At 46.5% G+C, this 13,429-nt stretch overlaps 1 protein-coding gene across 1 annotated transcript in view; it reads right to left on the reverse strand.

Annotated features, from left to right (window-relative positions):
• Positions 1-13,429, reverse strand: part of LOC138487726 (carotenoid-cleaving dioxygenase, mitochondrial-like) — a 192,495-nt gene that overhangs the window by 139,398 nt on the left and 39,668 nt on the right. Inside the window, exon 5 of the mRNA XM_069614273.1 lies at positions 3,957-4,059. Within this exon, the coding sequence (XP_069470374.1) occupies positions 3,957-4,059 (103 nt within the window). The remainder of the gene's footprint in view (positions 1-3,956; positions 4,060-13,429) is intronic.

Raw genomic sequence — 13,429 nt, forward strand, 5'->3', positions numbered from 1 at the left:
CATAGGTTATGCACTTCCCCTGCAGCACTCCCCCAAACACCTGATAACTAAATTCTGTATGGATGGAAAGCAGTGGCAAGGAGTCAGCGAGAAGAGGGAATAATCGTTTTTTAAATTCGATTCACCACCCCAGAATCGGAGGCCAAAAACGAAAAATGAGCAAAATAGCATACTCAGATTGCAGTTACAGTTGCAGTAGGATAGTTAGGACAGAATTTTATGTGGTTTCACTAAAGAGACAAGGAAGCTTACAGGCTACTGAGCAGGGCATAAAGCAACAGGAACACGGATGAGACGATCGATTTTGGGAGGAAAACAATGCAACAAAAATCACGTGCGGCAGAATTGCAATTTCTTATTTCACACAGGCTTTAAATTGGCAAACAGTTAAAAAATGGGCTTAGCAGTCAAAATCAGAAATCGGTTTTCAGATGGGAAACAAAGACACAGAACAGATAGGATGTTAAGGGCACGGGATGACTTTGCAGGATCGTGATATGTTTTTTTATGGGAAATGCAAGACAGATTTTTAAAGGAAGCAAACTACTTGGGCAAAATCAGTTTATATTAGCACAATGATTAGTTCTACTGACTCTATATTTTAAAGACTATTATTGTTAAAGAAAGGCACTTGTCATGAGGAGGTTGAGTTTGAATTACAACCAACTCACCGTGAATCTCTTTATAGGGAAATTAATTGAGTTATTCCAAATGATACTAGGGGCTTACACAGGTAACTGAAGGACATAAAGAACAAATATGCTAACAGATATGGACTTGCACATATTATTCTAAGGAAAAAGGGTGAACAGAGGATACTGGCAATTTGGGAAATGACTAGGTTTTTTATGGGATTTGAATATGGTTTGAACAGGACGCTAAGTAAAATAGCAGCTTTTGGGTACTGGGTGATGGGATACTTACAAGGCAAGATTGGGTTTGGTAATTTGGACAGCCAGCAGGGTCTCTAGATGGCAGGGCAACGGATCTGGTCACGGGCAGCGGGATCAAGAGATCTGGTTACTAGGTCAGCTGAGCTCTCCCGGTTAGGAACAGCTGGGCAAAGTCTGGGAAATTTTGGACAGCGGGATGGGTCAGATGGGCAAAAAGGTCTGTTCACTGGATTCTCCTAAAGGGGATCATTGGCCTTTCCTCCTTTCTCCCTGGATTATTAGGATGAATGTGGTTCTGAATAGGCGATTCTTCCTGGATGGGATCAGCTGCCTCTGGACCTGGTTCTGGAGTTTTGGAATCTTGAAGGGTGAATTTTGAATGTTGAATATCCTGTGTCTCCCCCTGTGTCTCACCGTCTACCCCTTATATAGGCAGAGTGACATCATAGGATTTTACAATCTGGGCGGAAATACTCTGGACCTACCCATTGCATGGGATAGGCCAGGCTACGGGTGTACCCTCATGCCTGCTGGCTGATTGGTTCCATGGAAGTGACCTCACCTTCTGTGTGTGTACTTTTATGACTCCCTTTGTCTCACAAGCCTATTTTTCACAAATGTGGGTTATGGAACAAAACTTCCCATATTTAAAAGGAATATGCTGGTTCAAATGCCAATTCTGTGGGATGTTGCCTCGTCCTTGGCACAATTATGCCGTTTTCAGGAGAAACATATCTAAAATTCTTCAAATGGCTACACATATGCATAATAGTATTTGGTATAGTTTCCCCAAGTTTAATATCTGCGCCCTTTATGTTTCCCCCAAAAATGCATTTTTCCTGCCATTTCAGTTCCCTACAAGCCAGAAAGATGTACCTAGTCTTATTGTGCTTGTCCAAAAATCACATTGAAATTGTCATAATATCACATTACTGCTTATCCAGCTTGCGGGGAAAAATTTCTTGAAGTATAAATGTCCTGCATTGTCAATGAAGCGGATTTACCAAAGGGCGGTGCTGCCACCCGCACAATCCAAATTGTCTCTCCTGGGTCAGCTTGCACAAGGGTTTCCATGACTCCCCTTTGAAGTCCTCCAGTGGATACTGGGAATGAATGGAGAGGAATTCACACCTACAAGGCAAAACACAGGGCTGAACCCCAATCCTTTGTCATTGGGAGCAGTTCTGCCTGGCAGTCTGGGAGAACCTATAATTATCATACTGTCAGGTCCATAAGAACAGGGCACATGCCCTTGTAGCTTTAGTCACTGCTAGGTGCGAAATTAGCCTTGCTGCCAAACTGGTTTGACAGGAATTCCTGGGCCTCAGCCAGGATGATTTGTCTTTTGGGGGGAAAAACTGAGTACAATATACATGTCTTTGCAGCCCCTCTCCCCATATGTACAAGTGTTTTTCTGTGTGAGCTATAGTATTATTTCACATTTAGCTTTCCCAAGGTCATTTTCTGCTTTGCAACATAAGATTTACACGCATTTCTTTTTACATGTTGATTTCACCAGATGCGTTTTTTCTCCGCACAGTTTCCTTTGCATTTACTTTCTGAAAGGCTTTTTATAGATCTGGTCAGTTTCTGGACACAGAGATATGCTTGAAAATGGTTTCTTGGTAATTGACACAAAGCAAGAGAGGGCATCTTTCCTTTGAAGTACTTTGCATGTGTTGGTTTATTTCAAAAAGTAAATCCAAGCCGTGCGGACTTGAAGCAGAATTCTTTTGCTTTTCATGAACTTTACTGATGAAACAATGCCGTTCTGGGAGGGATGGCCTTTTGATGGTGTTCAAGATGAAATACACAGACAGAGCTGTGTTTTAATAGAACCAAACTGTGTGATGTTAAAAATGAAAGTAGCACCAGTGCAATGCCGTTTTAAATGCATGTCATTTTTCTGTGCCACACTGTGGTTTTACCAGAAAGAATAAGACACATAAGCTTACCGGCACCCTGTGTTCCAGACCGCCACACTACAAGTCTGCCTGCTCGGGCCGCTGCGCCCGACAGGTCCGACCCTGCCGAGCGCAGCGGCCCCGGTAGGCAGAATCTTCACAGAAGCACCAGCACTGTTAGCAATGGTGCCAGCATTTCTGTGTCCCCACTCCCATAGAGTCTTATGCGACTCTATGGGAACGGGAAGTTACAAAATTTGACTTGAAATCAGACACCGGATTCTGTGTTACGGGGTTGACGGCAACCCGCCGGTCGCACCGGCGGGTTACTGCCAACCTCGTAATGAGGCCCATAGAGCTATCTTTAAAGACAGGCATGATTGCACACCTCCCAGACACTGATCAGGCTCTGCAGACTGCCACTGGAAAAAGGGTACAGTTTAGGAAGCTGATCAACATTCTGGGGGAGAAGACCTGTGTATTCTGGCTGCCCTCTAAAATTATAAGCCAGGCTAGTCATCATTCTCGGGTACAGACAGTAGATGTTGAGTCCCATGTTGTAAAAATGTAAACTCTAGTGGCCGTTTTCTGGGAGTCAGAGGGGAAAATGGCGGCCAGCGCTTATGCTTTGAGCATTGTGAAAAATCATAAACATTCCATATGAATTTACCCTTTTCCTAAAGCTCAAGAGCGTATCCTTTTAGAAACTCCAAAACTTGAATAAATGTGCACTCTGAAGTGGCCTCTAGGATAAATGTACTTGAAGGTCTACAAAAGTACAGGATATTTTTCTGTAAATCATGAAGCTATGTTGGTTTCCCAAGATCTTCTTTCTCTATTTATATTTGCATAAACCATCTTGTGTAATTAATCAACTGTACACCGCTCCCGCTATGCCCCCCTTACCCTTCACCGCAGTATGGCCTGAAATGACATAATTTCAAAACATATAGAACTCAGCATGACCATAATAAATCACAATATCCTTGGCAAAATGGCATTTGAACAATCAATTACAAGCAAATAAACAATTGTAACATGGTCTGCTGTGATTCAAGCATGAAAGTGAATTCACATGTCCATGACACGGGCTGGTAATGCAATACACGCTCTCTTTCCAATGCAATCATCAAAGAAAGGGCAAAGATCTGTGCCCTACCGTGTTTCCCATACGAGTTTCCCATGTTATATGCGGTCCCATCTGGATCATAGTGGGGATGGGCGGTTGCTCCATTAACAGCGACAAACTTGCTCCAGTCCACCTGCATGCGGAGTCAAAGAATGAGATGTGGCCAATGATTCTCAAGAGCGTAATCACAATCATTCCTGCGTACTCTAGAAATGGCCAAAATGTACCTTCTAAAATGTGGTGAATTCTGCCATTCTTTCTAAACCATTAGAGAAAGCATGCACCACCCATATGTCAGCGTTGGCACAGGCATTGTAACGCCATCACAAGTCAATGGTCTTTGATCTTCTTAAAAGGTGGGACACTGGGCAATTTGATTTCGAGTATGGGCCCTCCTGGCCATAATGGTCGACGGTGTGTCAACTGGTCATCCTTTCCACTCGAATGCTTACCTCTCAACGCTTAAGGACTCTCAAGTCCAGTGGTGTGGAGCAAATCCTATACGTTTCATGTGTTTTGTAGCAAATCTCATTCAAATCAATGGTGTTACTGAATGGTGCATAATGTCTCCCTAAAACAGTACATGTCAAATGGATAGCATCCATAGGAGTCTAATGACCGCAGTAAAGACATGTACGTTCATGCTTTATAAAGAAGTGAGATGCTGCAGTAGAAGTATTAGAGTGCCCATGAGCAGATGTCAATCGAAGCCCCACCAGCAAGAGTCATTGCTTTCACCCAGTTAAACTCAAAGAACGCAGTGTTTCAGGTGAAGCCTAGGACTATACCCTCCCAACTATTTCCTTGTTCACCTTCTCTCACACTTCACTGGCTCCTCTCTTACTCCCTCCTTCAATTGTTTAGCCCACGCCTGTCTCCCTTCTCCCTGTCATGCATTGCCTCTCAACTCACTATCTCCCCTTGCTATTTTTTTACTCTCATCTCCTACCACCATCTTTCCTCTCTCCGCCCTAAACGCTTTCCCGTTTTATCTCTCTCCTATAATCCTTCCTCTCTATACCTTCAATTCTCGGTTTTCCTTCCTTGCCATTGGGTCTCCTGTTTTGTCACTTCTTTCTACCAGGCTGTCTCTTGTCCCTCCTCTCCCTGCCCTGTCTCTTCTCTGCCTGTCATTCTAGCTCCCTCTTCTCTCCCAGCTTTACTGTCTCTCGCTCACATCAGTGACTCCCCATTGTGACTGGCACACTGTAGTAAAATGCTAACATAATTTACAGAACACCTTTGAAATGGTCTCTTCTGTTACAGTAGGCACACTCCCCTTCACTGCCAGTGCTGTATTATTATCTAACACCCAAGAGCCATGTAGGTGCTACACAAGTAACCTAGGTAACAATATGTTCCTCCCATCCACTGCTTCTGTGAGGGTCGTCATACCTATACTCTCTACCCTTCAAGCTCTTCCTTTCCCCTCAGCCTCATGACAATTTGACAGTTAGATATCTTCATATAAGTAGTGCAATAGCTTTCCTTAAATAAAGGCGATAGCACCTTGAAATTAACAAGACTAGCCTCTGTTACTGCTTGAAGGATGAAGAGTATGTGTATGTTGGCTTATCTGTCTGGCACTCACTTGAAAGCCATAAAGGAAAATGTAGTTGGGAATCTTCTCAATGAATTAAAACATACTTCGAATGGATTTTGTCCTCCCACGTATTCCTGATCTTAGATATATTCGCCAGCTTGCTGCTTCTTTTCAGAAATGTTTTCACTAGAGGGCGCTGTGCTCGAGGCGGAGTAGCTTGGTCCCTCGAAGGCCGCCGTTGAGCGTCAACGTCATCTGTCGTATAAAGGGCTCGAGCCGCGCCCGATGGATTCAGTTCCGTTTTTCTGAACTTCTGCTTTGTGTTTCGAAACAGCGCGTCAGTTATCACATTTAAAAATGTCTTCATCCTCAACTCCGACAACACCCAAGACGGGTTTTAAAAAGTGTCTGAAGTGCGGAAGAAAGATGTCCATTACAGATCCTCACTGCAACTGCCTTTGTTGCCTTAGTCCTGACCATCGGGTAGACGAGTGCGGGTCGTGTCAGGCGATGTCGAGCAAGGCTCTTAAGGAACGCCAAGGTAAGCTAGCGGTGGGAGAGGAGTCTTTCAAGTCAACAAAAAGACTAAAAGACTCGGGCGAGTCGAGTAGAAAATCTTGTCTTAAGTCGAGGCGGTCGATGTGTCGCTCGAGGAAGTCTTCCTCATCATCTAAAAAATCAAAAAAGTGATGTCACAGATCTTCGTCCTCTTCTTCCTCCTCCCCCGACAGAAGGTTAATTTCTTGTCCTTCTAAGCATGATTCCCCCAGAAAATGGGAGGCCTTTAGGGCTTCAATCCTAAAAAAATTTGAGAAGGCGTCCCCGACCCCCTTAAAAAAGTTGCGTGAAGAGCATGCCCCTGTCCACTCCAAAAGTGACAGAGGGAAATCTAAAACAGCACACACTAAATCCGACAAGAAGTCGAGGGCGTCCTCGGAGGATGATTCTCCAGCGTCTCATGAAACAAAACAGAAACCTTTGGTGCACAAATCGAGGTTGACAGAAGACAAAAAGGCGTCCTCATCGTCGAAGTCAGGTATCGACTCGGCGCGTCCTTCGATGACTTTGTCGAAGCCAAAGATGGTGTCGATACCTTCGGCCTCGGCGTCAAAGCCTTGCTCGATGACATCGAAGCCTTCCTTCGAGCATATCGAAGCCATCTTCGATTCCATCGACGCCTTTGTCGGGGAAATCTTTTATACCGATACCCAAGGTGAAATCTATGGCTAAATCTAGGTCTATGCCGCCACCTTTACAAAAAATGTTTTCCATCCTCAGCCCAGGCAGGAATTTTTTTAATCCTTGTCTGCTATTTTTGTAGAACAAACCTCTGATGAGGAAATTACATCAGCTGGTGTTAGATTTGGGACAAGAGAAGTCCCTGTGCAACTGGTAGAGCCTAGTTCAAAAATGGCAGACCTTTATGACTGTCTACAATCTGCCAGTGGCCTAGATACCTCACCCGAGGTAGAATTTGAAAGGTCTGACCCCACTTACCACGCAGAACCGGGGTATAGCAACCTCATGGGAAGAGTGATAGATTTTAAAGGGTGGAAGTCAGTGTCAAAAAGGTATGACCAGGATGACATGACTGATATTATTGATGAAGGTCCTCACCAAGACCCAATTCTTCCTTTCCACAAAGCTCTTCAAAAGAGAGTTATGACAAATTGGGAGACCCCCTGAATCTTTACCAGCTGTAAATAAGACATGTGTGGGACAGAACAAACCTTCTCCTTTGGATCCAGAGTATCTGTCCAAACACCCTTCACCTGAAAGTTTGGTGATTCAGGCTGCGACTGCAAATAGGCAATCAACTTATCCCTCCATGCCCCCTGACAGAGACGACAAAAAGATTGATGCCTGGGCGAGGAAAGTTTTAACTTCGGGTAGTATGGCCCTTAAATCTACTAATGTGACTAGTACATTAGCTAGATTTGCTTACACCCTCTGGGACTGCTTGAATGTAGCGGCTGATCACATCCCAGAGGGTGAGGAACGGGATGGTTTTCCTGGCGATACTAAGGGATGGAAAGAAGGCTATGAAGGAGTGCCTCAAGTCAGGACTGGACACGGCAGAGAGTATAAGCAGGTCCATGGCATCTAGCACGGTCTTGCATAGATTTGCATGGCTAAAGAAATCTGGCTTTGCATCTGATGTACAGTCCAGATGACTTAATATGCCTTTTGATGGCTTGAGGTTGTTTGGCAGCAAGGCGGACAAGAACTTGGAGAGGCTGCAGACCTCGAAAGCGGCAGCAAAATCACTCAGCGCCGCTAGAAGGCAACCTCAGCAACACTTACGCAGGGCCATCTTCCAGCAAGAGTCGGCCTTTTTCGCTTCTATTCTTCTTTTGGAAAAGGGAGGGGGCAGGCCAGTCAGAGAGGCCAACAGAGGAAACCCTTTCGTGGTGGAAAAGGGAGAGGCGCTAGATCAGCCACAGCAGTGGCTACTACCTCCTCAGCCACTGCTGCAGCCACTTTGAGGTCTTAACCCACAAAACCCCGGTGGGAGGCAGAATCACTCGGTATCTGGACGAATGGCGGGGCATTATATCAGATGCCTGGGCACTAGAGATAGTGACCCATGGTTACTGTCTTCCTTTTCATCAAGGACATCAAGATCATCCACCGGGAGCCAATTCCAGACCCGCTCCTTGTATAGGAGATTTTAACCCTGCTATAGAAAGGTGCAATAGAACATGTACCTGTAGCGGAGAGGACCAAGGGCTGGTACTCCCCCTATTTTCTCATCCACAAAAAAGACGAAGGGTTGAGACCCATCTTGGACTTGAGAAATTTGAACAAATTCCTCAGGAAGGACAAGTTCAAGATGGTGACCCTTCCTCAGATCCTTCAGGCTCTTCAGCTACAGGACTCGCTGGTTTCATTGGACCTTCAGGATGCTTACTTTCATGTGCCAATTCATCTCAAACACAGAAAGTACCTAAGGTTTGCAATTGGCAGATCTCACTATCAGTTTCGAGTTCTGCTATTTGGGATGACCTCCGCCTGAGGATCTTCACCAAGCTAATGGCAGTGGTGGCAGCGAGTCTCTGGAGGGAGGGGATTTACATCTACCCTTACCTGGACGACTGGCTAATCAGGGCAGGTTCACCCGAATGAGCCCAGGAACTTCTAGCCATGACCTGTCACTTCCTACACAAGGTGGGCTTCTCCCTCAATTACAAGAAGTCGCAAATGATTCAGAGCCAAAGACTCCAATTCATCTGAGATGTCCTGGATACTACCTCAGGGAAAGCCTCACCTCCCGAGGAGAGAGCTTACCACATTCTGCAGATGGTAACAAAGTTTCAAAATGCCCAACATCTACCAGTGTTCGACTTCCTAAGGTTGCTAGGCCTCATGGCATCCTGCATTTTTCTGGTGCACAGGCTCCACTGAGGATGAGACCCCTGCAAATGGCCCGCAAGACTCAATGGTCCTAGTTTTCGGGGGAGATGTCAGATCTTCTACAAGTCCCGTCCAAGGTGGCTATAGATCTCCTATGGTGGGCTCGCAAGGAGAATATTCTCAAGGGGGAACCTTTTTGGCAACCATGGCCGGAGATAACTGCAGTGACGGACGCCTCACTCACGGGGTGGGGAGCCCACACCAATGATCTCACAATCAGCAGTCGTTGGTCTCCATCGGAATCCAATCTACACATCAACCTTTTGGAGCTGAGAGCAATCAGTCTAGCACCAAAGGCTTTTCTGCCCTCTGTACAGGGAAAGAATGTCCTGATAATGAAGGACAATACGGTGGCCATGTGCTACCTCAACAAAAGAGGAGGCGTAGGATCACTTCCACTGTGCAGAGAGGCAATGCAGCTTTGGTTCTGGGCAATGCAAGAAGGAATCTATCAGCAGTTCATCTGGCCGGAGAGCTGAACACGGCGGCTCTGAGCAGGCAAAGCACAATCTCCCACGAGTGGGAGCTAGTTCAGGAAGTCCTTCAAGAGATCTTCACCCTTTGGGGAACCCCTCAAGTAGATCTGTTCATGACCCGGGCAAACCGGAAGTGCGAACCGTATTGCTCAAGGGAATTTCCCCTGAGAGGAGCTCTAGGGGACGCGTTCGTAGTGGACTGGGAATTTCCACTCCTTTACGCGTTTCCTCCAGTCCCTGTGATTCCTCATGTAATCAGGAGGTTGAGAAAGTTCAGGAGAACCATGATCCTAATTGCCCCGGATTGGGCATGGAGGATGTGGTACCCGGACCTTCTGGACATGTCCATCTGCCCTCCAATACGTCTTCCACAAAGAGAAGATCTTCTCTCGCAAGAGGAAGGTCGGGTTCTCCATCCAGAGGTCAAGACACTCGACCTTCACGCTTGGCTTCTGAGAGGTTGATATATAAGGATTGGGACCTCCCGGATGATGTTATGGAGATTTTGCTTTCAGCCAGAAGGCCAGCAACAAAATCCTTATACCGGTGTCGTTGGAAGAAATTCAGTAACTGGTGCAGGGATAAGAATGTGGATCCTTTTCAATGTACCACTCCCATGTTGCTTTCCTTTCTATTACATTTGGCCAACTCAGGGCTCCAAGTTGGAACTATTAAAGGATATTTGGCAGCGCTATCTATCTTCAAGCGCTCCTCAGAAGAAGTTTCATATTTTAACTGCCCTTAGTTGTCCAATTTCTTAAAGGGTTAACAAATGTGTTCCCCCCTACACCTTTTCAGGTTCCCATTTGGAATTTAAATTTAGTTTGAAAGTTTCTCATGTGTGCCCCTTTTGAGCCTTTACATTCTTGCCCTTTAAGGCTCCTAACTTTAAAAACTGTTTAACTAGTGGCTTTAACTTCAGCCCGCATGTGAGTGAGTTGCAGGCGCTCTCTTGTAAGCCTCCTCAAACTATTTTCCACAAGGATAAAGTTATTTTGAACGTCAAGCCTTTTTTCCTACCTAAAATAGTTTCAGATGTCCATCTGTTACAGAAGATTACTTTACCTTTATTTTATCCTCCTCCGCACGCTAGTGAAGAGGAGGAAAGGTTCCACAGACTAGACCCCAAAAGGGCTCTCAGCTTCTACATCTTTAGACTTGAAACACTGGACAAGAATTGGGCTTTGGTGTGTCCAAACAAACCTTATCCAGATGGATAATTCTAGCAATATCTGAATGTTACAAGTTGGCTGGGAAAGAGCCACCAGATGGTTAAAGGGACATAGCAACTTCTACGGCTCTTCAGAGGGGTGTCCCAGTGCAGGACATTTGTGCTGCGGCCACTTGGTCATCCATGCACACCTTTGTAAAACATTATTGTTTAGACTCCACTTCTTGTATAGCAGGAGTCTAGGTTAAAAACCAAGTCACACGGCCGCTCTCTGTTGCACCCAACCTGGGTAGTAAGATTGTAAAATTCTTCAAAACTATATATATTTGGCCCACATATATATATATAATAAAAAATGCAGTTATTCAAAATTAGATGAGCAGGTTTTACAATAATGGTTTTTATAAAGAAATCGCAAGAAACATCACTGATGAGGACCAACAAAGCTGAAACACGTGTATGGGGTTGCTGTTGGTACTCTTGTTCAGAAGGGAATTGCCATAGCATTTCGGTGCTAGACTGCCCATGTGGGCGGGACAAAGACTGATATGCAAATGAATATTTCCCTTCTTTGAAAGGAGCTAAAGTGTGGCTGAAGACTCTTGAGTGGATACCATTCCAAAGAACCGGTAATTTTGCCGTGTTCATTCTCAAATAGGGGCGTCTATGGACTATTTTTTTTTATTGAGCCATTTGTGTCCTCAGTACCTGGACTTTAAGTGGGCCGGGGCAGAGCCCTAGCAGTCTTCAAAAAGTGATCCCGAGTCAAGGCTCTCCCCTGACCAACCCCAGATATGCTGACCCCTAAGGCAGTCAGCTTAGCCAAAGTGCTACATGGTCAAAGGGCTGCCTGCAGGTGTCAGCGCTTCTTATCATAAAAAAGGAGAAGGATCGGCCAATGCCTCTCCTTTTTTCTAATCAACAATGCTGACACGTGTAGGCCGCACTTTAACCATGCGGCACGTTGATGAAAGGGCTGCTTGCTGGGTATTGCCTCTTCACTAAGAAACAAAAGGAGAGGCCATGCAACCCAGCCCTCCTTTTGTTTCTTAGTGAGGAGGCACTAACCCCCAGAAGGCAACCCTTTCACTCAAGGAGCCACATGATTAAAGGGTTGCCTGTGGTGCAACCCTTTAACCACTCTGCTCCTTGAATGAAATGGCTGTATGCAGGGGGTTAGTTCCTCATTAAGAAACCGAAGGAGCGCTGGGGCGCAGTGGCATTATACCTCTGGTGTGCCCGGCCTCTCCTTTAGTTTCTTAATCACAGGCTCCGATCCCCCCACAGGCAGCTGGCCAGGGGATTGGTGGGCCAAGATTTTGAAAAAAAAGGAGGGGTTTGGTGCACCAAAGGAATAATGCCACTGCACCCCAGTTCTCCTGCTTGGCTGCCACTACCTGGGAGCCAAGCAATTACCAGTCTCACACACCCCATAGGCGAGGAGGGGATCTAGTAAGGGGGCATGGCCTAAGTACACCCACATGTATAGACACCACGTACCCTAACTAGAGCCCCTCTCGATTCTGCATCCCATTTAAAAACACTGCTCAATAACAAACACTAAATTCGGCACAAAGTTCTTTCAAACAAAGACTATGGGCCTCATTACAAGCGTGCCGGTCTGGAAACAACGGGGCTGGTAAATATACCGGCCCCGTTGTTTCCGGACCGCCACACTACAAGTTTGCCTGCCGGAGCCGCTAGGCCTGACATGGCTGACCCTGCCGGGCACACGGGCCACAGTAGGCAAGCCGTCACGGAAGCACGGGCACCGTTAACAAAGGTGCCAGTGCTTACGCGGTCCCCATTCTCACAGAGTCCCGTAGGACTGAATGGGGACTTACAAACTACTGGCACCTGACTTCCCGGACTGCCGTGGTTGTAATCCCCTAGTGTTACTGGTAAATCAGGCGCCGGTAATATTTTTGGGGTCTGGCGGCAACACGCCGGTATCACTGGCAAGGTTACCACCAGACCCATAATAAGGCCCTACGTTTTTATCCTTTTCCCTTTCTAACAAAAAACAAGAGTTCAACGCCTTGATCCGTTTTCTCAGTCCTCAGACCTGTGGCACATCTTCCTCAGCTACTGCATGCAGGGTCTCTGGCCATTGTTTTCCTTTCTGTAATTCTGCTCTCACTTGCAGTGATCCATATTTTTTTCATCTAATTTATCAAAGTTTCTGTTCACATTCTTCTATTCTTCTGTGCGAGTGGGCCACACCTCTGAGCCATGAGCCTGCATACACCTCAGAGTTGGTGGGTCCCTGGGCCTACATGCATCACCATACCAGTGTGCCTGCGTGCACCATCAAGTTTGTGTGCCTGGACGCTCCGCCGAGCCAATGGGCCTTTGAGTGTTACTGGCTTGCACCCACCTCCATTCAGTCCTGAGCACACCTCAGTGCAAGTGGGCCCATGCACACCTCATCACACCGTGGCCCTTGCAGACCTATGCACACCACACAGTGAGCACCTATATCCCCATCTGCACGAGTGCAGGGCCGGCTTTAGCTACTTTAACCTGCGTGCCACACCAGCTCAAGGGAGTCTTTCAAGGGCTCCCCCTAGCTGGCGTTGTGGGCCAAGTTGCGGCAGACACCCTATTCTGATGAAATGCGCTCTGCTCAGCGCAGCAGGAGATTGTCAGACCAGCATGGGACAGCCTGTAAAAAAAAGACTGCCCGATGCTGGTTTGTCAGACGCATTCTGTTTAAGTGATTAACTTCCTGTGCAGGGAGTTAAGCCCTTAATTAAATAGAGCGCTCCTGCTGGCTTTGCAGCAGCGCTCTAGCTTTGGCAGCGCCCGGGACGATGCAACAAAATGTGCACATCCCCACCTCCCCATGGGACCCAGGCAGAGGGCCCCTGGGACGGGGTTTCCAAAATGTGGGTGTCTC

Source organism: Ambystoma mexicanum, chromosome 9 (genome assembly GCF_040938575.1).
Source record: "Ambystoma mexicanum isolate Mex_15411 chromosome 9, UKY_AmexF1_1, whole genome shotgun sequence".
In the NCBI taxonomy this organism is placed as follows: domain Eukaryota; kingdom Metazoa; phylum Chordata; class Amphibia; order Caudata; family Ambystomatidae; genus Ambystoma; species Ambystoma mexicanum.